The sequence below is a fragment of the Triplophysa dalaica genome, chromosome 6, assembly GCF_015846415.1.
Source record: "Triplophysa dalaica isolate WHDGS20190420 chromosome 6, ASM1584641v1, whole genome shotgun sequence".
Lineage (NCBI taxonomy): Eukaryota > Metazoa > Chordata > Actinopteri > Cypriniformes > Nemacheilidae > Triplophysa > Triplophysa dalaica.
This window is the reverse complement of record NC_079547.1, coordinates 19,083,271-19,109,793: the sequence shown is the minus strand read 5'-3', so window position 1 is coordinate 19,109,793 and position 26,523 is coordinate 19,083,271. Positions and strand designations below refer to the sequence as shown.

Sequence of the window (26,523 nt, the reverse complement as noted above, 5' to 3'; positions counted from 1 at the left end):
TTTTGTTAAAGTGTTCTTTATTTAAATAGCGTCACAGAAGGTCACCCATCTAAAATCTTGAAGAAATACTGGACCTGCAAAAAAAGAAATCACAATCTTTCATTACAACATTCTTACAACAAAACTGTTTATACACATTTCATAAATGCGGCCTTTCTAAGTACACTAAAAATAAGCTCGGATGTGCATTCAGAACTTCATTCATTTAGCACTTTATCAGGCCTCGGCAACAAGTCACCAGCTTGTTTAAGTTTCAAACAATTGACTTTCCCTGAATCGTGCCTGTTACAGCAGTGTGTGTCAGCTCGGCGCAGAAGAGTTTGTGCCGGGCCTCTGAGGCCTGAGCTCTTGGAATGTCACGGCTGAGTCGGTCAGCAGGCAAATGATTAACAAGGGGCCATTTGTGCTAGGAGGCTGAACAGATCAGGAGTTGTGCAAAACAATGACGTCCACCGGGCCAAACCCACTCCCTGGCATAACAATGTCTTTTTTTCCTCCACCAAACCGACCTATGTCTGCTTCCCTTCCTGTGAGACGTGACACCAGCCTACAGTGGACAGTCATGAGACCTGGATGCCATTTTGTTCTTGTGGGATCCAGAAATATTTCCCAACGCGCATCAAAGCAAGTTCTGCCTCTGAACTGCAAACAAAAACGTGACTGTGTAGCTTTTGCAGTTTGAATGCGATTTGCATGCGCTCACCTCCAGAATCCCATCCTCGGGTAGGTCTGTGCAGTGAAGGCTGTTCTGCACTTTGTTTCTGCCGTAGAGAGCTCGTAAAGTGTTGGGCCGAAGATGGCGTGCGATTTCCTGTAAGCGAACAAAGAACACCATGACAGCTCTTTAATGGGTTATGCTAGAACAATGAAGCAACGCGAAATTCTTCATTGAGTGACAGAATGATACATTTGTGATGATGCACGTGTTGTGATGGTTACTCATATCCAACAGTATGAGATCAAATAACCTCACATTCTACCCATGGCATAACGTGCCTGTTCTCGTTGCCAGGACACACTTACTATTTACTGCAAAAATCTGCTATTAATAAAACTATTTCTATCCCCATATGATTTTCAAGCCACTTACCAGTTTAGTTATTAAAGATGTTTTCAAATCACCTTTGTCTCTTAAATTGACAGTTCACCCAAAAATAATGAATCTGTCATCATTTAATGACTGTCATTTGGATCAAAACCTGTTAAATCACTCTTTTCTTTGGATTACAAATGAAGATATTTTGAGAAATGTCTCTGGAAGTCAATGGGGTTCAGTGTTGTTCAGTTACCAACGTTCGTCAAAATAATTTTTGGTTCTGCTAAAGAAAGTCATACAGGTTTGGATTGATAAAAGAATCTTCATTTTTGGTCACATTTTTTCAGTCTTCAAACGGTAAAAAAAAACATCCACAACTACAGCAGACCAAAAAACCTGAAAGTCTCAGACATGTAACAAAATCTGAAATAATTTTATAATACTACGAAAAAATCTAAAAGTATAAGATCAAGTCTGCATCACTTCGGAAAGGTCCACGAATGTTAAATAAGTCCTCCTCCACTGCTATTATACAGCATGACAGAAGTTCAAGGGGTCTTGGCCAAGTTTACTCTGAGTTTATATTTCACTGCCCTTTCAGCAGAATGTTGGACTAATACCAGGTCTTGACTTTAATTCTCGCTCACATGTGCTTCTCATTCAGAGCTCAGCTGGCCAACTGGCTAAGGCTAAAACGGAATGTGATGAAATGAAATGTTCCCAAGGACACAAGCTGCTGGCTCTACTGTCCTCTGCTAATCTCTGCCAGTAGGAAATTCAACACCCCACCCCATGGGGGATGGGATATCTAAATGTAAATAAATTGGCTCTGTCCGCAGCCACACCCAACTTGTTACCTCCATTTTGATCTCTGAAGTTCCATTTCAGTAAACTAGTACCTGCTAAGACCTGCACAGTTCAAACATGTCAACAAAGCATTGAGAGAGACGACGACCACACATGGCCATCAGAGAAAGTCGGTGCCAAAATTAATGTTTTGGTTGAAATAAAGACAGAATTTTATGATTTACCTGCTTAAACAGAAGAAGCCATAGAGATTTAGAGATTTATACTTGTTTATTATACTCTAATCTTTTGGCTCCGTATTTCAAACACATTTTGAAAAGTGCAGTTACAACAATAAATGCCTTGGCTCCATGTGTCTTTATCTAAAGGTGCTGTATGTTTCACTCAAAACACAAGAAAATCGTGTCATGGTCGTGTCTATAGATATATAAATAAAAATTTTGTTATTTATTTACCTTATGTGGAACACAAAAGAGGATTTTTTGAGAAATGTCTAAGTGGTTTTGTGGCCATACAATGGTAGTCAATGAGGTACAATATTGTTTGGTTACCAACGTTCTTCAAAATTACTTGTTTTGTGTTTCACAAAAAAGTTTTTTTTAGTGACTGTCCCATTAAGGCCCATTCACAAAAAGAACTATACGTTTAGACCTAACCTTAATGATAACTGTATTAGCATCCACAACACAGTCTCAAGGGAATTCGTGACATTGTTACAAACTGTAATCAATTATTTTGTGGTTATGTTACCTAGCAAGACTTTTAATCTAATGTATTTTAATACCTGGTATCTTTCATATGTATAAATGTATATCAATGCAATTTGATGGTAATTCATACCTATTTCCTACGATCTCATCATGCCCCTGCGATGTAAGGTTTAGGTGTGGGGTTAGGGTGCCCCTTTATGTGTGAATATACCTTTATAGTGACAATACAGAACTCTGGTTGCTTAAATGGAAATGTGCCTCATCTTTGAGATAAACCAGACAAAAAAATCCACAGGCATGTGTGTAAGTAGTTATGAATTACGAGAGAATATGTTAATATTGTCAATATGTTTAATCTACAGCTGATTTGTAACAATGAAAATTGTAAAAAGCGCTATATAAATAAAGTTCCACACAGTCTTATTTTAACTCAACACAACTTTATTTATATAGCGCTTTTTTCCATTTTCATTGTTACAAATCAGCTGTAGATTAAACATATTGACTGTACCGCCTATGCAAAACATTAAAGTTATGCAAGTAAAAACAAAAAAAGTGAACACACACAGAAATCAGACACGCACGCAGGTTCATATACACCCACATAAATAAAACACAACTCCACAGACGCAGTGCACAAAATACGCACACACAAACACAGCATGGTTATCACAGAGAAGCACACATTTAAGGTAAAGGAGAGAGAAACACAGGTCAAATATTATACGGACAATAAATTCCTATGTGTAATAATAAACAATTAAGCAGAATGTTACATTTTAAAGTTATATTATATTTAAACAGTGGCGAGGAACCCAATACTCCAATGCAGATAAAAATTTTAAGTGTAATAAAAAAAAAAAAAATGCAACCAATCAGAAAATAAGTACCATCAGAGTCAGAGAGAGATGTATTTTTTGGCAATAGTATTGTGGTAATTTTGTGTTATTAAATATCAGGCTGATTTGCAGCGTCCTCTACAATATAATTACATTAGTTAGCCACAACTGACCTGCGGCTACTGAACTTAAATCCAGCCAGGCCCTCACACGCAGACTACTCGAATACGCAGGGTATTATCGGCTGTCTCACATAGATGTCCTTTGAAAATGTGTCACACAGTGACTGTTTGATATTAATATTTAATGATCAGTGTTTGACGTCAATACTACTATGCTATTTCTAGAGGTTCTTATAAACAGAGTCACTGCCAGACACTGTAAATACACCCCACACCATCACTATCCCTCCACCCTGTCATACAGAACATAAAGAGAACGTCAATAAAGCGGACACGCTGACGTCAGAATACCGTCTATAAAGACCAGGGCACAAAAATCATTACCTCACAAACCCTCATCTTTCTGTAGACTGAAATAACAGGGCCCATTTTCAGGGCGATACCCTGGTGCTACTGTGAAGTAAAATTATACCTCAGATTACAGCATGTGAATTGTCTACTATGTTTTTTATCAATTTTGCCAATACATGATTATTTATGTTTAGTTATCTAACGTAATCTAATCAATTTAGGAAAAATCCAGTTGCTTAGAAAAATAAGACAAATGTGAGCCTGGACCACAAAACCAGTCATAAGTATAAAATAATTTAAAATAATAGATTTTTCTTTTATGGGAAAAATCATAAGGGTAGTAAACATCCTGTCCCATGAAGATATTTTGTCAATTTCCTATCGTAAATATATCACAACTTTTGTATGTGTAAATATATCAACACTTTTGTGAGTGGATGCAGCAAAATCACAAACAAATATATCCGGAAACCCAAATACAAACTTCGCTTGTTGCTGTCCGCTCTTCAGGAATAACACGAAGTTTGGTACCTATGTAAAGCTTTTTGATTTATGTAATAAATATTTCGTTTTTTTGCGCACTTGCGATTCCAGATAGCAATATCGCGGACAAATATTGTCCTAACATAAACCATACATCGATGGAAAGCTTATTTATTTAGCTCATTTTTTCAAATTCCAGGGTCACAATTAAGATTGGTGTCCAGTGTTAACATTTTGGGTCAGGGGTTTGTTTAAATCTCTAATCCAATGTCTGAATGATGTTTGCAAACTACCTCAATAAGCAGTTCTATGTAAACGTTTCACTAGCTATACAAGACGATATCAAGTGTGACTGTGCACTTTTAACACGTCTGGGAGAGACAGGCTGCGAATGTGGTGTCCTTTGAGGACACCGAAAGCTCAGTCTCAGGCAAAATCATCTGGGGAATTAGTGACATCACAATGCCTAGCCATCATCATTGTGTTCACAAACAAAACACCTCACATGTGGTGGCTGGAGGGATGTCCCTACAATTAGCATACTTTACGTCCCTTATGTTTATATTCATGCATCCAAATGTCATCCAAAGTGACTTATTATGAATTCAAGGTATACATGCTAATACAAGGCTAATGCATTGTTTCACCAATTGACAAACTGACAGCTAGTTTTTTGTCTAACGTGTGTCATTTACTAGCTCTTTCAAACTACTAATAGTCACCCTAAACATTTCTTGCTCTAATGTGTGGGAAAGGGTAGCTCAACCCTCATCTATTTCAAACGACGGGCACATTGAGTGAGAGAACTCAAGTTGAGTCACGGTCTCATGTCTCACTCACTCAGTGTTCCTGGTGCCACTCTGATGTAAGAGGGCCTTAATTAAGCAGCAATCGATGCTGTGGGATGACACTGGAGATTCCCAAGAGAACACTACCATGGAAACAGCAGGTCTCAACGGTCCTGCTTTTTTGGCTGCATGCTTACAGCCCTTACACATTGCTAGCAATAAGCACCATCTGAGAACACAATAAAACCCTGACTAAGTGAATAATGTAATATGATGATTAACAACAATTTGGTTTACAATGGGAAATGTACATGAGCAAATATTGTTAGGGAGCAATGTTTTCTATATAGGGTTTCTGCCATACCTACCGAATAAACAAACCCAGTCCCACGGGAATTCGTGAAACTGTCACGAAATGTAAACCTATTCATTCGTGTTGAGCAACACGAATTTCCTCTTTTTTTCGTCTCACTCAGCACAACCTTTTTTCGAGTCACCAGCACGACAATTTTCCATTACACAGACCGTGTGTAAGTGCATTTATATATTTCTAACCTGATATCAAAAGAAGTTGCAAATACTTTAGGAGTTGGCTAACCAACATCTTACCTTAACTCAAACCCTAAAATCACAGCCACAAAGGCTAATTTAGCTAGAAATGCTAGTTTCGTGAGGTGGCTCCCCTTACCCCGCCCCTAAACCTAACGTCACAGGGGAATAGTCATATCGTAACAAAACATGTGAATAAGATCGTAAGGAATTAGGAATTCATACGAATGAGACACTTTGTAAAATAGGTATGAATTTCCATCCTATTGCGTTGATATATATTTATACATATGAAAGGTATTAAAATACTTTTGATGGAAAGTCGTGCTGGGCGACAGGCAAAAATGGCATGCTGACTGAAACGAAAAATGGGGGAAATTGATAGATTACAGTTCGTGACAATTTCACGAATTCCCGTAAGACTGTATTGCAACAACAATTTATGGGAGGTACTTTAAAAACAGAATACACGATAAGATGGGACTTTTAAAAGAAAATAGAACATATATTAAATATTGAATAATTAAAAATATGTTTTGACAAGGCTTGCCTAATTTCTCACAAAATCTCTGTTAAATAAAATGTTAAGAGAACCACAAAGCTTCATATGCCTTAATTGTATTGTAAAATATGTTAACAAATATCTATATTTTTAGATATTCAATGTTTTTCTATTCAATGTGTGAAGTCAACATAATCAAACTTTTAACCAAAAAAATGAGTGACTTGGGTTGTAATGGTTTAACACCTGAAGCTCTAAATAGCTTTTGATGGATTCCACTAGGAAAGAGTAGCTGATATCATTACATGGCAAGGTCTCTGATCACGTCAATCTCACAGTAAGAGTTTTTGTGGGACAGATTTCAGAATGAATTGTTTTGTGAACTTGCCACAATGTAATGCAGACTTTGCAAAGTGACTTAAAGGGACAGTTCACCTCAAGGTTTTCCAAATCTGTATACATGTTTTTGTTGTGATGAACACAGAGAAATATTATTGTAAGAATGCTTGTAACCAAACAGTTGGGCATTATTGACTGCCATAGTTACTTTATACATTTCTTTGTTCCGTTGATCACAAAAGAAGATATTTTGAAGAATGTAGGAAAGCAAACAGTTCTGGGGCACCTTTGACTATTATAGTAATTTTTGGTTACAAGCATTTTTGAAAAATCTTTATTCATCAGAACAAAGAAATAACTTGAGGGTGAGTAGATGACCGAATTCTCTTTTTTTGGGTGAACTGTTCCTTTAAACATTGTTACTTTCACGTGTGAAAATGAATTGCTCAACTGGTAAAGCATGGCATTTTAAATGTTCAATTCCAAGGTAGTGCAGAGATAAAAATGCATACCTCAAACAAATTTGCTTCAACATAGAAGAACATTATAATATTCATATTAATGACATAATATTCAATCATTTGTACTTGAGTGAATCGTGCTTTGCACAAGGGTTCTAATAGATCTAACAGGACAGTACAGTCGACATTTGTAGGTCAATACAGGGTCAAGGGAGTTTTGTTCCTCTGTACACCTTATAAGTGTAGAAGGCAACAAACCACCAAACTAGGCAAAGCACATCAGATACTACCAAAAATGAACGTAGATCACACTAAAAATAACTCTGAACAAACGCTTATAGAGCTACATAAAAACTATTCTACCCACATAAACCAACTTTAGCATTGTGTTTAGTTTTGATGTATGTGAAGGTCATTGAAACATGGGCCTTTTCAAATGTCAAACAAAAAACAGAGCAATAAAAAAGACTAACGCCATATGTTCTTGTCTAAAGGAGACGTGTCCACACATCTAGTATCTAATCTCCACAGTCTGTGACAAACAACCAAACACGGTTACATTCCCACTGTATACTGTTACCTGTTACCTACGTTTCCAAGTGGAGCTTCGGTTACTGTATTTTGGCACCTTGAGCTGAAAGCCAGTCAGTCATTGACAGGCAGTCGGTTGAACTTTGTCAGTCTATACGATCTTTTGGCACTTTGTCAGTCGATACGATCTTCTGGCACATTATTCATGAGCTCAAACACCATATGAGACTTAAGTAAAACTAAAAGAAGGGGACCTTTGTTTGTTCTCAAACAAAACAAAACAAGCTCATCTTTGCTTTTTAACCTTGGACTAAAGTTAGTCTCTTTGCTTATCATAAGTTCTGATACTGATAGGAAAATGTAAATGGATCGAGCGGAGCAGAAAACAACAATTCGAATTGATATGGTATTTACAGAGTGGAGGAAAAAGAAATTAGGCATTATTTTTCCGTATAATACAGCAGACTTTCGTAATTTCACATGTTGGGTTGCTTGTTCTACAATGTTTTTTTTTACTGTTTCCTTGTAAAGGCAGACATCCGAGTCAGATAATCCGTTCAAAGTTGGAAGAAATACGAAAGGAAAACACTATCAACATTTGACTTCACATCATAAAGCTACTAAGATCAGGGTTTACTACGGTCACAAATAACACAGTGTTTTCTTTCACACGTTATTAACATGATAAGAATATCTGTAACATCAAGGTACTGGAGAGAATCACAGTGTTCCAGAATCACTGATAGCATTCCTAAAAACTGGCATGACAAATACAACAAATGTTTACAGAGAACAGATTATTACAAACAACACTTGTGAAACATCTGTACATCTGACATAAGTGACAATGAATACAAACATGACCAAATTCTCAAAGCTCATAACCAAGTAGATTATAGGCTGGTTTATGGTCAGTATAAACTCTCATGGTATTTTTGAGGCCGCAAGACTTGCCAGCAAAAGTTTTCCTCTTAACCCAAAAGAGATGATTTAACAAAACTCATTGGTGTTTATTTTCATATAAATGGATTGGATTGCTAAGAAAGAGTGATGGAAACTAATAACTCTCCAATTCATGGATTCTTGATTAGGCATGAATAATGATAAGCACATACTTTAATAAAATAACCAAAATAATGTGCATTTCAATGTATTTTTTAAATCTCAAGTAGCCTTTATTACAACAACAAAATGTGTATGTTTACCAACACATCATCATAAGAGCAACCAGTCAGCAACAACACTGACTTAAAGGAACAGTTCACGCAAAAATGAAAATTCTCTCTTCATTTACTCACCCTCAAACTGTTAAAAATCTGTGTAAATGTCTTTGTTCTGATGAACACGAAAGAAGATATTTTGAAGAATGAAAGCAAACAGTTCTGGGCCAGTTTGGACTACCATTGTAATATTTCCTACCATGGTGGTCAATAGTGGCCGTCAAGAACTGTTTGGTTACAAGCATTCTTCCTAATGCTTCTTCTGTGTTCATCAGAACAAAGACATTTTTTGGAACAACTTGAGGGTGAGTATCAAACGCCGTACAGTAAGTAATCATAACACAGTTCTCGTTTCATTTTGAGCCAGCATGACAAAAGTAAATACGTACAGTTCAGTCAGTTGGTGAAGATCTGCTCCGACTGATTTAGTCAGTGAGGGTCATTAGACTGATTTAAAGTGATAACTCGTAGCTCTAGTCTGGTTTTTGAGTCGGTTTCATTGACTCATTAAAAAGAAATGTCTCTTAAAGCTCATTCATACGCAAGGTGGACCACGCTGGTCAAACTGTATGCTGTGGTGCTGTAAAGCCAGATTAGAAGTGCGAGAAAAACTGAAACAGTGCCTCTTTCCATTTGTATTGATGGGAGAGTATATTCAAGAACATTTTGTAGACTCCATTAGGTCAACTGGTACAGTTAAGCCTTCTGCAAGTAGAAAAATATTTGACGTTTTGTCAAATTCCACTTCTTCATTTTTTCCACAAAAAGACGCACTGTCCTGTGACACTCCTTAACAACTCAGCCTCTTTCTGAATAAAATTTGGTAAAACATTACACGACTAAAATGCCATTGGCAGCCGGAGCGACAAGGGACAAACAGTGAAAAAGCACAGTAGGAGAACCTCCGGGTGACCGGGCAAAACCGTGGTTAGTGAAGCATGCTGAATCTAGACAACCCAACCACATAATCAAGCTTTGACCTTTCTTTCCAACCTCTACCACACACATCACCCAACTTACAAAACTGGGACACTCACACTTCTACTGTCAAGATCTCTCCAAAACCTTAGACTTTCCAATTTGAATTAATACAAATTTGGTGTTTGCGAAAAACATTAGGATTCAGTTAGCAGTGAGGAACATAATTCTCCCTTTATGAACTAACACTAATGCGTCACAAACAATGCAGACACTATTTCTCAAACATCAAAGCCTCTCCTTCATTCACACAATCCATTTAAACAAGCAGACCCAAAATGCATATGTGTCAATGTAATGTGGTCATAATATTATTTGTTTGGTGGAACAGAAAAATATATATTTTTAAAGAATATCATCTTTTCCATATAAAAAGGACTGGGTTATCAAGCTTAAGAATGACAAGCACCTCAAAAGCTGCATGAAAGTGGTCCAAACTACTTTTCTAAAGTAATTTAATAGCTTTGTATGAGTAACTTGCTCTGTTGTCAAGTCTCAGCAGTTAACAGCTCACTGGATTAGAAAATTATTGCTGAATAATGACTCAGATTACATATCTCTTCCGTCAGCACCTGACCTATCAATTCTGACTTCTATCTCTTTTCTACTCTTTCTATAAAAATAATAACTTAGCTCTGTATAATGTGGTAGGTTTTGAGAGACCAGTTTTACTGCACTTATGCTTTTTGTTGTCCTTATGTTTTTCCAATTGCTTCCATTGTTTACCTCCTTTGTTAGTCGCTTTAGATAAAAGCCTCTGCTAAATGACTAAATGTAAATATTACTCACATTACTCACGATATTGCATAGCATCAGATGCCTTGGAATAAGGAGGAAATATAAGATAACACGTTTCCGATGAGCAAAATCATTTGTGAAATCTTAATCTAAACTTAGAGAACTTCAGCTGTAAACCGTATAACTCATCAAGAATGGACTGAAAAACATAATCCTGAAAATATACAAATATAAAGACAAAACATGTCATCACAAAGAGACATTCATTTAAAAACGTATTGTAAACAACAATTCCAAAATGTTAATTGACTCAGGAAGTTGTAATTCATGCATTGGGTGTCTTTGCCCAATTAATTTGTGTATTTGTTTATTGTAATGTGTGATTTGGTATGGAAGTATATACACTAGAATGTCAACAGGAACAGTTTGCTTATCCTAAACACACACATTTCACTGTGTTTTACCCATCATACCAGCATATACACCAGAGACATGCAACATGCAGCAAACAATATCAAATGAAGTTCATTAGTGAATCTTTGCGAAATCCACAAAATTACCAAAAGAGAGTTACAATCTTCTTAAATGATGTAAGACACAACATGCAGCTATTTAAAGGTCGATATACAACCTTTCCCAAGCATTAAAAGAAAGAACACACTCCCATGCTCTTTCCCATGTGTGTGAATGAGAAGGAGGGGGTGGATCAAGGGCGGGGCTGTCAATTCAGAAGTACAGAGCTATTTCCGGGGACCAACAACTGAGCAATCCATTTTGACCTTGTAAAAGGTCACAACACTAGAGTCATGTTTAGCATATCAAAGTCAGTCGCGTTAAAGAGTACAACTGTATGTTATAGAGGAACATCCGCTTGTGTAAAGTATAAACTGTGAATTATTTACAATACCCTGTACTTGGTCGGTTATCAACTTCTTCTAAAAATAGGCAATAATTTATATTAATGTTCTGCAGCCATTTTGTTTGACTAATTCACTTCTTCATGATCCCTGTGTTAATTTTTTTTTGTTTTATGTTTCTTCAAACAGGAACTTGAGGTGTGGAAAACAAGGGTAAAGAAGTCTATCAATTTTAGTTGACATCACGTTTGCGGGCAGTGGTCTTGCTATTTTCCAGAACAATTTAACGGAGTTCAACCAGAATTATTAATAATTTTGGTCATTGTAGGAAGGAACATTTGTGGCAATAAAGCACTTTAAAATTGAATAAATCCACAAGAATAATTCTGATGGGATCTTTAAAACACTAAACGCCCCAGAGCCCATAATTCAATTCTCTAACCGCACTTGTTGATTCACAGGAAGTGGACTGAAATGGAGCGCTTCAGGGAAACCGACAAAGTCCACATTATTATCAAATCTTTTAGTAGAGTATATAAGGCCGATGAACCCTAGTCCAAGGACTCCAAGAAGCAGTGATTGTAATTCTTATCTTACAGAACATCAAAAGTGTGAACTAAAGGTACCATGCTTCCTCCAGCACTAGGAACAAATTGGACGTGGGCCATCGAGAACCGAAACAGTCGTCAAGCAACATGAGCGAGCAGACTAATCTTTTGTACGAGACAGAATCTTGATGGCGGTGTACATTTCTACAAGCCGTGCAGACACAAAGCTGGTTTTTACCTGGGGGTACGGGCGATATGCCTTCAGAGTGCTTACGAGTACATGATACATAATGTAAAAGAGGTCAATGGGTCCAATAGACTGAGGGACTATTAAGTCTTCTGTTTATACCTTGATAAGACCATAAATTGACTTTTATACATGTTTGTACCATAAATATAAATGGTTAAAAAGTTATATTGTGCATGTGTTAACTGTTTTGTCAATCTAATACACCTTTTTTACTACATTTGATTCAAGTTGTCACTCACAGGGTCTGCCGGTCCGCAAAACTCACGGAAGGCTTTGGGTGCGTCGGCAGCATGGATCTCCAGGGCCATACAAGGTCCAGAACAAAGTTCATCCACCATATTCTGCAACACAAGTAATGAAGAGTTAACTATTCTCCCCGCTCTACCTGCTGCGCTTCTACCAATGAAAGAGCTTATTATTTGAACAGACCTTGGGATAACATTGGAGCAGCTGGAAGACTCAGGTTACCAGTCCACCGCTTAATAGAAATACTGTTTAAATTAAATGATGTCAAAGCCAACAATTGTTGCTACTGTTCTTGGAGCAGGTTAGCAGCAAAAAGACTAGTTTTCAGTTTGCATTGGAGTGGAGTGTCCAAGACGCACAGACCACTAAATTCGTCCATGTTAACTTCTGATCTATGTGGTCTACAATGGAATCTTTTTATTTTAAGAATAATTATAACAGGAAGCAGCTTATACACTACAAAACAATTTTAAACCAGACCTTTCAAGATCTACAAACACAACATTCGCAGTCATTAAACATCCTCTAAATGACCATCGTAAACTATTTATAACCTACATGAGTAATCGGCTGGTGTAGGGTTATCATTTCAGAATGAAGATAGAGAAGCCGATCAAAGGCTGTCCCAATTTCATCCAAAGTCTCCACTTCACTATCAGTGGCAATGTAACTGCAACCTCTGCTACCCAAGAAGAGCTGTGCTGTTGCATGACCTTGTGTTTCATTCAGTACATGTGCGATAACAAAAATAAGGAGGAATATATTCGTCGTATTTGTTCGCAGGTTCAAACACACTTTTACACGTTTACAGATAAGAATAGTGGAAAAGTAAGGGTATGTGTTGGACACCTTGCATCTGCAGCGTGCAGTCTGAGCTTTGGTAAATGTGAGGCAATCAGTATGTTGATGAGACAGTTTTCATGGCAACGGCAAAGGCCCTGTTCTCCAAAATAGCCTCTGGCCTCAACCCAGAACTTTTTGGTCTCAATGTTTTGGGTGGACGTTATTTGAATAGATGATTCGGCTTAGATTCAAAGGGAAGGGAAATAACTAGTAAACAGAAAATTGCCACAAGGCAAGAATTTATTTATTTTGATATGGCTTGCCTATTCTTTTACAGAGTGGTTTGAGAGACAAGCGAGTATGCAGTTACGCCCACTTCCCTCACTGAATAATTAAACATAATCTCATTTGAACCACAAAGGGCAACAGTGGTTGACACATGTAACATGGTTTTGTATAGTTACAATGTTTAAACAGCAATTTAAAGTGCAGAATATAGTACCCATAGCAAGTATGAGGCTTATAAATGCATTCTTTGCTATAAATATTTTATAGCGAGTACAGAAAGTTAAGCAACCTTTACTTACGGTGTACTCTGCTACAACCCCTTTATAAACTTCTAAAAACTCCTCAGCATTGGCTCGATCCACATTGAACTGAAACATTATAAAAACCGAATAAATAATACATGAAACACTATTTAATCTGAAAATACAAGAAAATGATTTACATGAATTATTTACACAACGCAATCAAAAAAATTTTAGGGAGATAATATAACATCATCACATTATTCTTTTAATAAAGCACACACTCAGCACTGGCTATACAAGCTTTATAATAGTAACAAAACCATCATTGATCCCATCTAGCCCAGGGGCATCCTCCGTACACTATTTTCAGCAGGGTCATGTGACCAAGTTGCAGCCCTGTAATTGGACAGCTAATGACTCGTTTTGAAATGTGGGAGGCTAGTGATCTGGTCACTGATTACATGGTCGATGGTGGGGTCAGGTTACACCAAAGGGAAAAACAATCGAGCTTACTGTTGTATGATTTCATTCCCTGATGAACAGAGAGTTTTTCCGTTCGTAAATGTTATCAGTCAGATCATTGTTCTATTAAACCTTAGCAAATCTTGTATAAAAAAGTATTACATAAAATATAATTATTGAAATTATTATTTACCAATCTATCTGCAGCATTTAATGTATTAGTTACTAAGCAACATCAGCAGACCAAAACTGAAAACTATAAAATTTAAATTACCACTTACCATTTGTAAAGCAGTGATCTCAAATCCATTTTCTGTGATTGATTTAAGAATCTTTCCCGTCAGTGCTGGGAAAACAAGAAAACACTTTAAATGAAAGATGCTAATTTAAATCAAACAACAAATAAAATTCACTAATGGTCTACAATAAAAACAGAAAGCTGTGTTGCACAAATAATCATTATCAACAAGACATTATCAACACAAATAACAAACAGGAAGACAGAGCTTTAAAGAAAACAAATGTATACATTTTATACGTAACTATACATCAATTTGTACACCATAAGCTACCATGAATGCAATTGTATTTGTCTATGACACCAAGGACACAAACAACAGACTAATACAAAAGTTGTTTACTACAACCTTCAAACCACTCATTTGTGAAGTATGCATGAATTTAGTTTTTTTTTTTGAGGTTTTGAATGGTAGCCAGACATTATTGCTCATCAATAGCTGAACCAATAGGTTAATAGAATGTGCTAGTCTCTATAAATATAGTAAATACAATAAAATGTAATATATAATACAAAGTGATTTGTTTCTACCTTTTGCAAAAAGTGTAATAAAATCTGCCAGTATATCTTAAAGAGATAAAATTCTGTCAACATTTTCTTACCCTAGAGTTGTTCCAAATCTTTGTAAATTTATTTGTTCAGATGAACACAGAGAAAGATATTTGGAAGAATGTCAGTAACCAAGCAGTTCTTGGCCACCATTGACTACCATAGTAGGACAAATTACAATAGTCAAAAGTGCCCCAGAACTGTTTGCCTTCCTACATTCTTCAATATATCTTCTTTTGTGTTCAACAGAAAAAATACATTTATAAATCAATTCTCATACTATGGTAGTCAATAGTGGTCAAGAACTGTGTGGTTACAAACATTCTTCCAAATATCTTTCTCAGTGTTCATAAGAACAAAGAAATGTTTACAGATTTGGAAGAACTTGAGAGTGAGTAAATGAATGATGACCTGTCCCTTTAAGATACAGTAACTTGTGGCATTAGAGTATCCCTGGGGAACTAATCTATAACTGACTTATTTAATGCTTCTGAATATTATGTAGCACCTTTAAGGACAGCAATGTGTAGAGGGAATATTCACATGCTTAACATAACATAAAACATAACCTTCACTTCTAGAAGAATAATCATTAAATGTAAGTCTAATGATTAAGTTCTTGAGATGCTAACGCAAAGGTTTCAAGTCCAATACCAAGTAACTTAGAAACTCATGACTCTGCTACATTGACTTTGTGCCCTTGACTGTCCCTGCAGTTAAAGAACTATAAGTTACACTGGATAAAAAGCATCTGTTAAGTGGCATGACTTTTGAATTTCTATTTAACCAATATGATCATGCCAAGTTAAAGGCCAACGAACAGTTCACGAGATCATGAAGGAGTGACTTCAGATAGGAGACTTTGATCTCAATAACACCAGAACAAGTCTTTGGACTGAGTGATGAAAGATTATATTAATAAAAAGCACACAGTGTATCCATCAGCACAGTTAGGGCTTTGTGATTTCTATTTCAGAAGTATCAAATAATAGGTTTCTCTGTGTCTCTGTGTTTCCACAGCGTGAAAATAAAAGCCTTTAAATGCAGCTATTTAAAGTGTGTCATATTTATCTTAAAATAATATACAATTCTGATACTGTGAAGCCGTTAAAAATTGCTTACCCCCCACGGCAACATTGACACGGCAACAGTGGCTCAACCAATGGCATGAAATTAGAGTGAGACCACCTGTTTCTTCAACCAATGATAGACAAGAGGATGTCAATGTAATGGAAGACATTTGAAATATGTTATTGGTTAACTGTTTATTTTTACTTTATTCTCTATTTAAGTGCTTAGGATCTGTACTTGTTTGACCTTTATCTGCGTGAATTAACTGCCCTGCCTCAAAGGTAATATTATACTTTTACAGTGCATTCTGATATGTTTTATGGGCAAGAAGGGGTTACTGCGTCTCTAACACAGAGCAATTAAACTGGCTGATACAAAGGACTTAAATCCCAAATCTGACAAGTTGGCATAATAGCTGGCATTCTCCAGTACCAGGAGAAAGGGCAAAGTCTGACGAAAATACTACACAGCGCTTAATCAAATGTGAAACAGCTGCAAAGAGCAATGACAAACCATCAGAATCATTTTACCATATTTAAAATTGTATATTTACATTCCTTAAGAAACAGAGGATAGGTGTTGTGGCTGAATTAGAGCATGAATGCCCTATTGGCAATAAATGTCCAATAAACGGCAGTGTTGTCACAGAAATGACATCTTTATGCATCAGCACCGCTGATGACGCTAAGGCCGATTCAGTTTTCGCGGCTTTTCCACGCGCATATTCGTTATTTTAAATTTAGATGAGCGGCAGGCCTGCGCAAATAGGGTGCGAAGCAGTCACGATGCGCATGAGGTGCTTGGCATCCGCATCGATATGGAAATAGTTCTTTTTTTGGAGTGCCGTGCGCTTTTAGACTTGAAATGTGAATGGAGCCTAAAGGTTCCAGATCTGGAAGGAAGCTTTTATACACAATCAGCCCTGTTGTAAGGCAATGGTAACAATGCTTCCAGGCAAAACGTTTTTCTATTACAGTCATAAGCCAGACCTCAACAAACCAAACTGCTTTTTAATTGGTTGAGAGGTTTTTCAGTTCAAAACCAGTTGAAGAAATTAGATGTCATCTTGAGATAAACTTTGTGAAGGTCAATACTGTATATGAGTTTTACTTTAAGCATGTAATTTCTACCAACTGACCAGAATACTGCCATTAAAGCCTGCATTGAACATTTTGAATGGAATGCCAAAACTACTTTGATGCTCCAATATCAATAGGCTGAACTTGTCAGATGTCCTACAATTTGGGAACTGACTTGCTGTAGACTTTGGACCACGTGGCGTGAATCTCAAAATTATTAATGAAGAATGCCCAACACTGAAAGTAACATTAACCATCAAGCAAATCTCACTTCACCCTACATTCCAGGTACTGGTCAATCATTCTATTCTATTAAAAAAACATTAGAAACAATGGGATAGTAAATCTGCACCACAACTCTGCGATATGACCCTAACCCGCTTTTAGTAAATGATTACCATTAATTATAGCATGCTGTTCGCTAGTATACGTCAGCCACAGGTAATTCACCGAATCATGACCTTTACACCTTACCTAGAGCAACAGAATGCACTTGCACTTTTCATACTCCATGATGTACTTATTCTCAAGGTTACACAGGACTTAACCTGCTATCAGTTTCAATGTGATTGCGATATTAGAAAGTATTGTGGGTAGACGTTTGGTCCTCATAAAAATACATGGGGCATTTGAAAAAGCCTGGGCCCAATATAGAACCTTGTGGGTCCCCCCACATTGCAGGGCAAGAGGACAACATTTCTAAGGTTACGATTACATATGTGAGTAAAAATAAGTGTTACTACACTTAACCGATTGTTTAGAGTAACTTAATAATATGCTTCTGTAGTTTATAATCTAAAAGCGGTTTCCAAATAAACAGAGCAGTTGCCACATAATCTGACTAATTACAGCCATGCATCTCGGCAAAGACTTTCCTTTCTGCCTATTTTTATTTACTTCTTTTGCAAGCATGGTGGGGTCCAAATCACAGATCATAAATAAGCATATTTAATGTATATTAAATAAATAATGTATATTTATATAGACACAAATGTAGGTGTGGGAAAATTCAGAAAAAGATATGACAATCAGAAGCTGGAGACGTCACTGCCTTCGGACAAAACTATATTTTTCAGATTTTTGTTAAACATTTTTGTGAGATACTCTTGACATTCAAAATGATAAATACATTCCCATCAATTGAAATATTTATTGAAATAATTTGCAGTTAAAAGGATCATGTGTTGGGTTGTCTACAAGACAGTGAAGTGACAATTTATGAATCATTATCAATCTAAAACCCCTCAAAACTCAACATAGTGTCTCAAAACTTTGAAGTCTAGAAGCACATTTTCTTTGTGTTTGTGACTGATTGGGCAACCTATTCAATCAGGGGCTCTCGTGTGTGTGTGTGCATGAGTGTGTAACATTCCTTTCATATTAATCAGCCTCCAGCAATGTACAAAATCAACTAGCGGCCCGCCTAGTCTACGGCCACAATGTGAAATATCCACCTCAGTCCTATCGAGAGGATTTGAGATTTCACAGGTCAGTGCCTTGGCGGCATGCTCTATGAACAGGGATCAGGAGACGGATTTGGACAAATCCGGAGCGAAGGCTCGGCTAGGAGTGCGCGGTGGCTTTGGGGGCCTTTACACTCATCAACGTATAATAACAAGCAAAACAACAGCAAACCAGGCATGAATAAAGACAGTTATATAAACAGAAGACAACCACAAATGAAGCATTTTAGGATAACTAAAAAAGTTAGTTGCTAGTGTGATGAAATGAGGCCTTTCCCAAAGGCCTTTTTTATTTTGTGTCAGATTTACAGACGTGTTCAAATTTGTTGGTACCCCTCCACAAAAAAAGAATGCACAATTTTCTCTGATTTCTATGATGAGAGAACAAAACTGTAAGTGAGTAACAGAGTAAGGAGTGATGGGGTATGAAATATCAGCCGTGTCATGGTTCTCTCATGATACTGTGCCCTATCAGAAAAGCTTAGAGACAGGGATGGGTTAATAATACACTACATACGACACATACGTAATTAAATATTTGCTGTGTGTAATATCTCATTTGAAATCAGTAGGTTGCATCAGTGTTTGTGTGTGGGTTTACCCTCTGAGATGGCATGGGGTTTGATGATACAGCACGTGCAGTCTGAATACCTGGCTGTGTTGGAGGGGCCATGACCAGCAGTGGATGGAAAAAAAAACTCCAGCTCCTAACAGACAGAATTAAGCAGCATTTTATTCCTAAATATAGATACAAAGCCAAGTTTGAGTACCATAAATACTTAGAATGGAAACGCCACCAATTTTTTTTACCTTTATTGGCATATCAATAGACCACAATAAATAATTTATGACCAGCTTGATTAAACGCCACTGACAATCTTAAATTCTGTGTCTACTCATTTATTACCCGTGCTGCAGATGCCAATGAGTCGGACCCATGTCCTGCATTCTTTGTGCCATCTGTACCAAACTGGGCCCTGAGACTGTAAGCTGCATCTTTTCGAGCAACACCAGAATCAGTCGGGCCAAGGACTTTTCTCCAGACCGACACGGCCTCATCTCCCATCAGCTCCATAGCGATTACCGGACCAGAGCTCACAAACTGGACCAGATTACTGAACAAAAACAAACATAATGTACTAAGTAAATTAAGTTATTTTGTTACGTGATTGAATTAGGTTAGAATATTAGGAACTGTATTAAATTAATATAATACACTGGTGCACATTTACTACAAAGTCTCTAATGCTGGATTCACACGTTACGCGGCAGTCGCGTCTGTCCAGTTCATGTGCAAGAGGTCCTTGTGCATCCAAAATCCCACAACTTCCACTGGCACGGCTCATTGTGGCATGCACAGCTGAAGATACGAATATTTAATCTTTTTGTGAACAGCAGCGGCAGCTACATTGGCTTAAAGGTGTCTGCCGCACGGCAATTCCAACGCTCGTGTGAATCCAGCATAATACACTACATATGTCTGTATCCAACTGCCATGTTCGTGATTGGTGTTGCTGTTAAAAACACATGCAAAGGAAGGTCCCTACGAAGTCTTTGTGACAATGTCAACGAAATCTCAATGTAATTCAATGTCTCCTTCAAAATCCTTACATTTAAGTCCTGTCAATCATTCACCCAGGTGAGACTCACTTGAAAAAAGACTTTGACTGATGTTCCATGTAAAAGTCTGCTGCCTGCTTCCTGTAAGAAAGCCATAAAAAGTACACAGGGTTAATAAGTGAACTAATTTCTCGGCGTCTCGACTTCTATAGTGACACTGAGATCTGCACATACTGTATCTTTCACACTGAGTTTGTCTTAAACGGTGCCTTTCATCTTTTACTTGACTATAAAAAGATTTTTTATAATGCTCATTTCTGAAATGACGTTTTTACGTAAAAACTGCGCATTCAACAATTCACACCAATTTTCATACTCAGGCAAGGTCTGCTTTTGTCAATGAACAGCTGTTTGGTTCTTTGAGGAAAGGTTAAATACCGCAAAACCTGACCAGGCTAAAACAACATGACCAATGACAAAAATCACAGAGTCAGCCTTTTTCAAGAGGAAAAGGAAAGATTAACAATCAGCACTTTCTATTCTCTGAAAAATGTATAGCACTAAATCACTTGTATAACGCTGTCAAATGTTTGATTTTAGAAGGGATGTCTGAAAGTATCCAAGGAAAAAAGCTAGCCTTGTTATTTAGGACCGACCAAATTTAATTTCATATACAGTTATTACACTGAAACGGAATATGAAATTTAAAGGAACAGTTAAGATATTTCGATTCACAGAACTTCTGACTGTGACAGCTCATTCAGAATCCTATATTTGTAGTTATGGAGACACAATGACATGACGAGCCATTTTGCTCTTAAAATTCCCTGAAAATGCCACTTAATTTACTTTTAATGAGCCAAAGCAACCTTGGCTCGTGTCTTCAAGGACACAATTTTGATTGAGGAAAATTGTAAACTTTGTAACTCTGGTTCTTGGGTCACCTCAACATGTGAATGTCTAGCCTTTGTGTTATATCGAGAGATTTGTACCCAGTACCCTAAAATGGGCAAAGAAATCAGCAAGAGGAAATTTGTACTGTTCAAGTCGTGCTCTTTCATTGTTATAAATAAACATATTTTAAGTTATGCTTCATCATTAACTTATGCACAAATAAGACTAGAGTAGACATGAACAAAATAGCTATAAAATATCAAGAGCATAGGTAAAGAAATCGGGTCCTGAAAACTGGATGAGAATATGACTTTTGTATGCCATCACAGACTTTGTTTGAGACTACTGAACCATAAGTAATATGATATGTAAACATGTGTAAAATCTCAGAGGAAAGACTTGAGAAGTCTTCAATTGCTTTCCATCTAATTTCATTGCTGTCTAGACTAAACTTAAACATTTAAGACATCTAATCTGTGATGTTTATTTACTATGAAAGTGCCTGCATATGTCAAGACTGCAACATTTCTACTGTGCTCTTCAGTTAATGATTTATACATTATTCTGTTACTATCATCCATTTCTGGAAGATGTGTTCCAGAAAACAGAACCCACAAACAGAGTGTACAACATTTCTACTTTCATTCCGGACAATCTATGTGCCAACCTATGGAGCAAGCCAACATTTAAGCAGGTCATCTTTTTTCCTGAACATGTGACCTGTCAAATCTCCACCTATAACTAGTTCTGAGAATTCACTCTTGGGTTCCTATTAACATCTTAAACTTTGCATTAGCATAATAAGTCTCAAATTGCTTGAAGCATGTCTTTCTTAGATTTTTTTTACCAACCTTTGTACCTATACTGTAAGATCATTCAGACTTTCAACACAATTAATATATCAAATGTATGTTTTTGGCTTACCATGTAAGTTTGGTCATTTTTACTTTGGTGACAATAAGGTTGGCATCATATATCATCTGAATTATGTCGCCAACTTTGGTAACTGCATCTGGCTTAATCATACCCAATGTCCTGAAAAAGACATAAGACAAAAATACTTCATGGGTGTACACATCGGATCAGTGAAAGTAAAAAACGCAGTTGAAACAAAGGACAAATAGGTTAAGTAGCAGTTAAATATTGGCACCCTTGCTTTTTTGTAAAAAATAAAAGTGAAGATCCTAAAATAAAAAATGTTTCATGAAATAAAATTTAAAGGAAGGAATCAATCTAACGGTTATTTACAGTTACATTTAAATACTCATTCTTAAGGATCCCTTTAGAAAAGAAAATGTTTAAATTATATTTTTAAAGTAACCAGATCATTGGATAAAGTTGCTATCACAGTAATAGATAATCGACAACCAGGAATGTTGTCCTACAGTTGAGGGGCGTTTTTTTTCCCACAAGTCCAAAAAATTGTATAGTGACCACCCTGGTCTGACTAAACAGCAGTCAGTTGAGTAATCAGTTCAAGCCGGAAGTGTGTATTGCTGTGAGAAATGTACACCTCTACAGTCTGTCAAAATCTGTCCCTTTGTAACATTTCCCAAATTTATCTTCATGTCACACCGCCACGAATCTCCAAGGAGAGAATGAGCAGTGTGACATCAGTGTAGATGTGATTAATATAGTGTGATTCATAAGAACAATAATCAGTGATATCTCCTTGACTGAGAGGAGCAAGAGCAGTTCATAAGATTATTTAAAATGGACATAACAAGGCATGAGCAAGGCATTACCAAGCATTATATTCAACACAAGAGGTGATTTGCATGCTTTGCATGTAGTTAAAGGAAATGAGAAGTCTAATTCCATAAAGACCAAACAAGTTTTGCATATGATTCATGTGTTATATTCTAAATGGTCTGAATCCATCCAAAGGTTTGTGCACAAACTGAAAAGATGTTATCCACCGAAAGTTATAACAAGTACATTTTTAGTCGTTTATAAATAATTGGGCCATTTTACTAATATTGAAGTAATGGTGCTTTTTATCACTCAGTCCTTCAATCCCCAAGAGCAACCAGAAGGAAATTCCTCCAAAATTACCTTTGATCTTCAGAACAACATAGAGTGTGGGTAAATGATTATAGAATGCTCAAGTGAACAATTTCTTTACTACAATGGTGCCCTTGAAAGATGGCACATAGGGAACACAGTTGTGTAGTGTGTCCAGGGGAAGTACCTCTCCTTCTTACTGCCCATTTTGTTGGCAGTGTATTGGTCCCCATAACCAATGAGGTTCAGCTGACGAGAGAAGACGTTCACTCGGTTGCCAACAAACAGATCCTCTGGATGGAGTTCCTCATACTTAGTTCGCCGTAGAAAGGTGCGCTGGTTCTTCACATCAAACTATAAATGACAAAAACATGCTTGTGAGGGGACAAGATCAAACACGACTGGATGTCTTAATCTAAAATCTGAGCAACACAACGAACCATCTCCACTGAGCCATCTTTAGGGTAGTAGAGCAGCTGGTATCGTCGCAGGAGAGCAGCGCTGGGGTCGTACCACTCAGCCAGAAAGGCAAAGCGTTCCTCCTGTGTGGAACATGACAAAAACAACAAAACACACAGTGAGGCTAGTCCCGCCGGGGAAATGTCACAGAGCTGACCCTGTTGCTTGGACAGGGAGCTGCAATAGCCGCTTTCTGACCCTCAACACAGACAGGCAGCTGGGCCTGTTAACATGCTGAGTCAGGGGCTCAGACCTTAAGTCACCCTTTGATCCCCTGAGAATCTTTGTCGCAGATGTGGACCACAATCAAGCTGTTACTACTGCTCCCAAATGTATACTTGTGCAAACATTAGAGATGCTCGGATTTAAAAACGCTGGCAGATTAAGAGATTTGCATTCTATTTAATATGTTGACTGATATTTCAAATCAACATGGACGAAGTAAGCAACAGGAAACACCCCAAAAAATCTGTCAGTTGCTTGATTTGCATTTCTGTCACACCATGCTGAATTGCCCAACCCATAGTGAAATCTCATTCATCCAAAGTCCTGCTTTGTGTATTAAAAACCCTAAATGAGTTTCAGCCGCTGTGAATTTTGTTTTGTACAGCATTTCAGTGCATCGCTTGTTTATTCTAAAGAAAAAGAAGTAAAGAAAAAAAACATAGAGAACCCTTAACATCTTATACATATGAAAAGTCCTCTGAAAAAAGACATGTATCACAGCAGGTGCTTGGTTTCACCTTGACACCAACGGCTTCCCTTTCGAAGCACTATGGCAGTTAAAGCAGGACTAAGATGTCGTCACTTTTATTTTCCATTTAGGGCTACTGTAGAAACAACATGGCGAATTCTATGTAGAAAGATATAGTTCATTATAAGGTAATAAAAACATAACGCTTCATTATATAAGGTCTTTATACACCTCTGACAACATAGTTGTGTATATAATATTGCATTTCTGTCAATAGATCCTTTGAAAAATGACACACTGGACATTTAAAGGATTACCTCATACAACAGAAATACTTTGATTTAGAGAGATGCAAATGTTCATAGAAGAAACATGTCAACATTCAACCCTAACTAACTTTGGTCTTCATACTGCATGGTCTCAGAGAATCCCTTTAACATAACTGAGTGGTCTATCTTAAATCTAGCGGGGCCCCTTTCCTAAGCAAAGGCTATTTTTACCTCCGTCAGCTGTGACAGAGATAGTATTGACAATGAACAGCCTTCTTTGTTCATATAAGCAGAGGCACAGGTTAAGAAACACATTCCTTCTATATACTGTATAGTAACTTAAGCATCCTTACTATTTGTGGATAGTACACTGGGTCAATAAACACATTTATTAATATAGATATTTCTCAGTATTTAACATTATACAATTTACAGAGCATTTTTCTAACTAATGAAGGAAATGAAATTACATAAATATGATGTTTGTTAATATGATGCAAGTTAATGATTTAGGGTATGTTTTGTTAAATCAATTGGGACATTTTGCCATTGAGAAAGCTATTATGTTAATTATGCTAATATTAGTACTATTAATGACATATTGCTGAAAAAATGTGTATATGCTCTCCTACTTGTAAGTCGCTTTGGATAAAAGGGTCTGCCAAATGAATAAATGTAAATGTAGAACTATCAACAAACCATGAAGTGCATCCAATGTTACTGTATCTGTTGTTCTGTAATAAAAACCTGCAGCTGTTCCTCTACATTAAGGGAACACATGGCTTCAAAGGAACATTCCTGAAATACAAAATCACAAATTTCTGGCTAATGATCCCGAACAGATCGAACTGGACAATAGCTTATCTACCACCTCTAACACCTCTGAAGAAAATAGGGCTTTCCTCTCAGAGCTCTTCTTGGAACCTAAAACTTTCTCAGACACCCGCTGTTGCCCTATGCTATGAGAGTAAACATTTCATGCTGTCTGCGTGGAGATGGATAGATGTACACTACTTAAGGAGACAGAATGTGAATTGGAAAATAAAACAATGTAGGAGCACAACAGAGCAAGAAGATGACGGGCAAACGCATTATGTTACCCAGAGAATAACAAAGCTTATATTGTAGTGCAAATGACACTAAAAAAGCATGTTATTTTACTTAATGAAATTTGGTTGAATTTATTTAACTAGATGTTTAAATCGAATGAACATGATCTAAGAAATAGGGAGCTGAAAACCCAGACTGCAAATGCAGAGCATATTCAGCTAAAAAAAGAGCCATAAAGTTCTAATAGAGTCGGAGTATTTCTTTTGAAAGCATTCAAAATGCTTATAAAAACTTTTTTAACCTAGGAAGCTCCTGACATCTAGTGGCAGATCAAATGAGAGCATTTAGACCGCACAGATGTTGCGTTCTCGCGATGGCTTGACGTCATTCGCCAAACGGTTTGCGCAGCGGCACGTGATGTCAAACAAACCTACGACCTAAAATAGTAAATATTATTTACAAAATATAATATGCCAGTGCCGTCATCACACAGCACCATTTTAAAAATAATTCAACATTTAATTAATTGTCATTTATTTAGCCAAGATAAAAGTTGTAAGACTTCTATACACGCAACTCCATGCGTCTCTCTCAAACGACTAGAATAGCAGTAGCAGTGATATTTTATATTTTACATTTACATTTAGTCATTTAGCAGACGCTTTTATCCAAAGCGACTTACAATTTGGGTTACAAGTTCATTTAGGTGCATGCAGCACAAACAGATCAGTTAAGGTAACTAATACATTTGTGTTTAAACTAAGTTACGTATATATTTCCCGCGGACAACAACAATAAATATTCACAATTTATAAGAGTTCCAACCCAGAACGTTGAATTTTAATTTTCCCACGTACCATTTGTTGACTCGTTTAACAGGCGGTTGATTGTCTTCCTTTAGCTTCGCTGTTAAGCCCCATCACCATAGCAACATCAGGCAATCCACCACAAAACCAATGCCGTTTAAATAAACAATCTTCTGTAAACGTGTATCTAAAGC

The 26,523-nt window shown here is 36.9% G+C and overlaps 1 protein-coding gene across 3 annotated transcripts; it reads right to left on the bottom strand.

The window, feature by feature from the left end:
• Positions 1 to 26,521, bottom strand: nme7 (NME/NM23 family member 7). 3 transcript variants are annotated; one of them, XM_056751392.1, is made up of 12 exons: positions 26,381 to 26,521; positions 23,492 to 23,593; positions 23,239 to 23,405; positions 21,972 to 22,082; positions 20,244 to 20,294; positions 19,501 to 19,708; positions 19,195 to 19,300; positions 14,415 to 14,479; positions 13,726 to 13,794; positions 12,349 to 12,450; positions 704 to 811; positions 1 to 74 (listed from the first exon to the last, which is right to left on the bottom strand). In XM_056751392.1, exons 1-12 carry the CDS (start codon positions 26,381 to 26,383, stop codon positions 42 to 44), a joined length of 1,125 nt encoding a protein of 374 aa, XP_056607370.1. In that variant the 5' UTR covers positions 26,384 to 26,521; the 3' UTR covers positions 1 to 41. The 3 variants fall into 3 exon arrangements, with proteins under 3 accessions (XP_056607370.1, XP_056607371.1, XP_056607369.1); XM_056751391.1 differs by lacking the exon at positions 1 to 74 and having other exon boundaries at positions 86 to 811; XM_056751393.1 differs by lacking the exons at positions 1 to 74; positions 13,726 to 13,794 and having other exon boundaries at positions 84 to 811.
• Between the last annotated feature and the right edge of the window lie 2 nt (positions 26,522 to 26,523).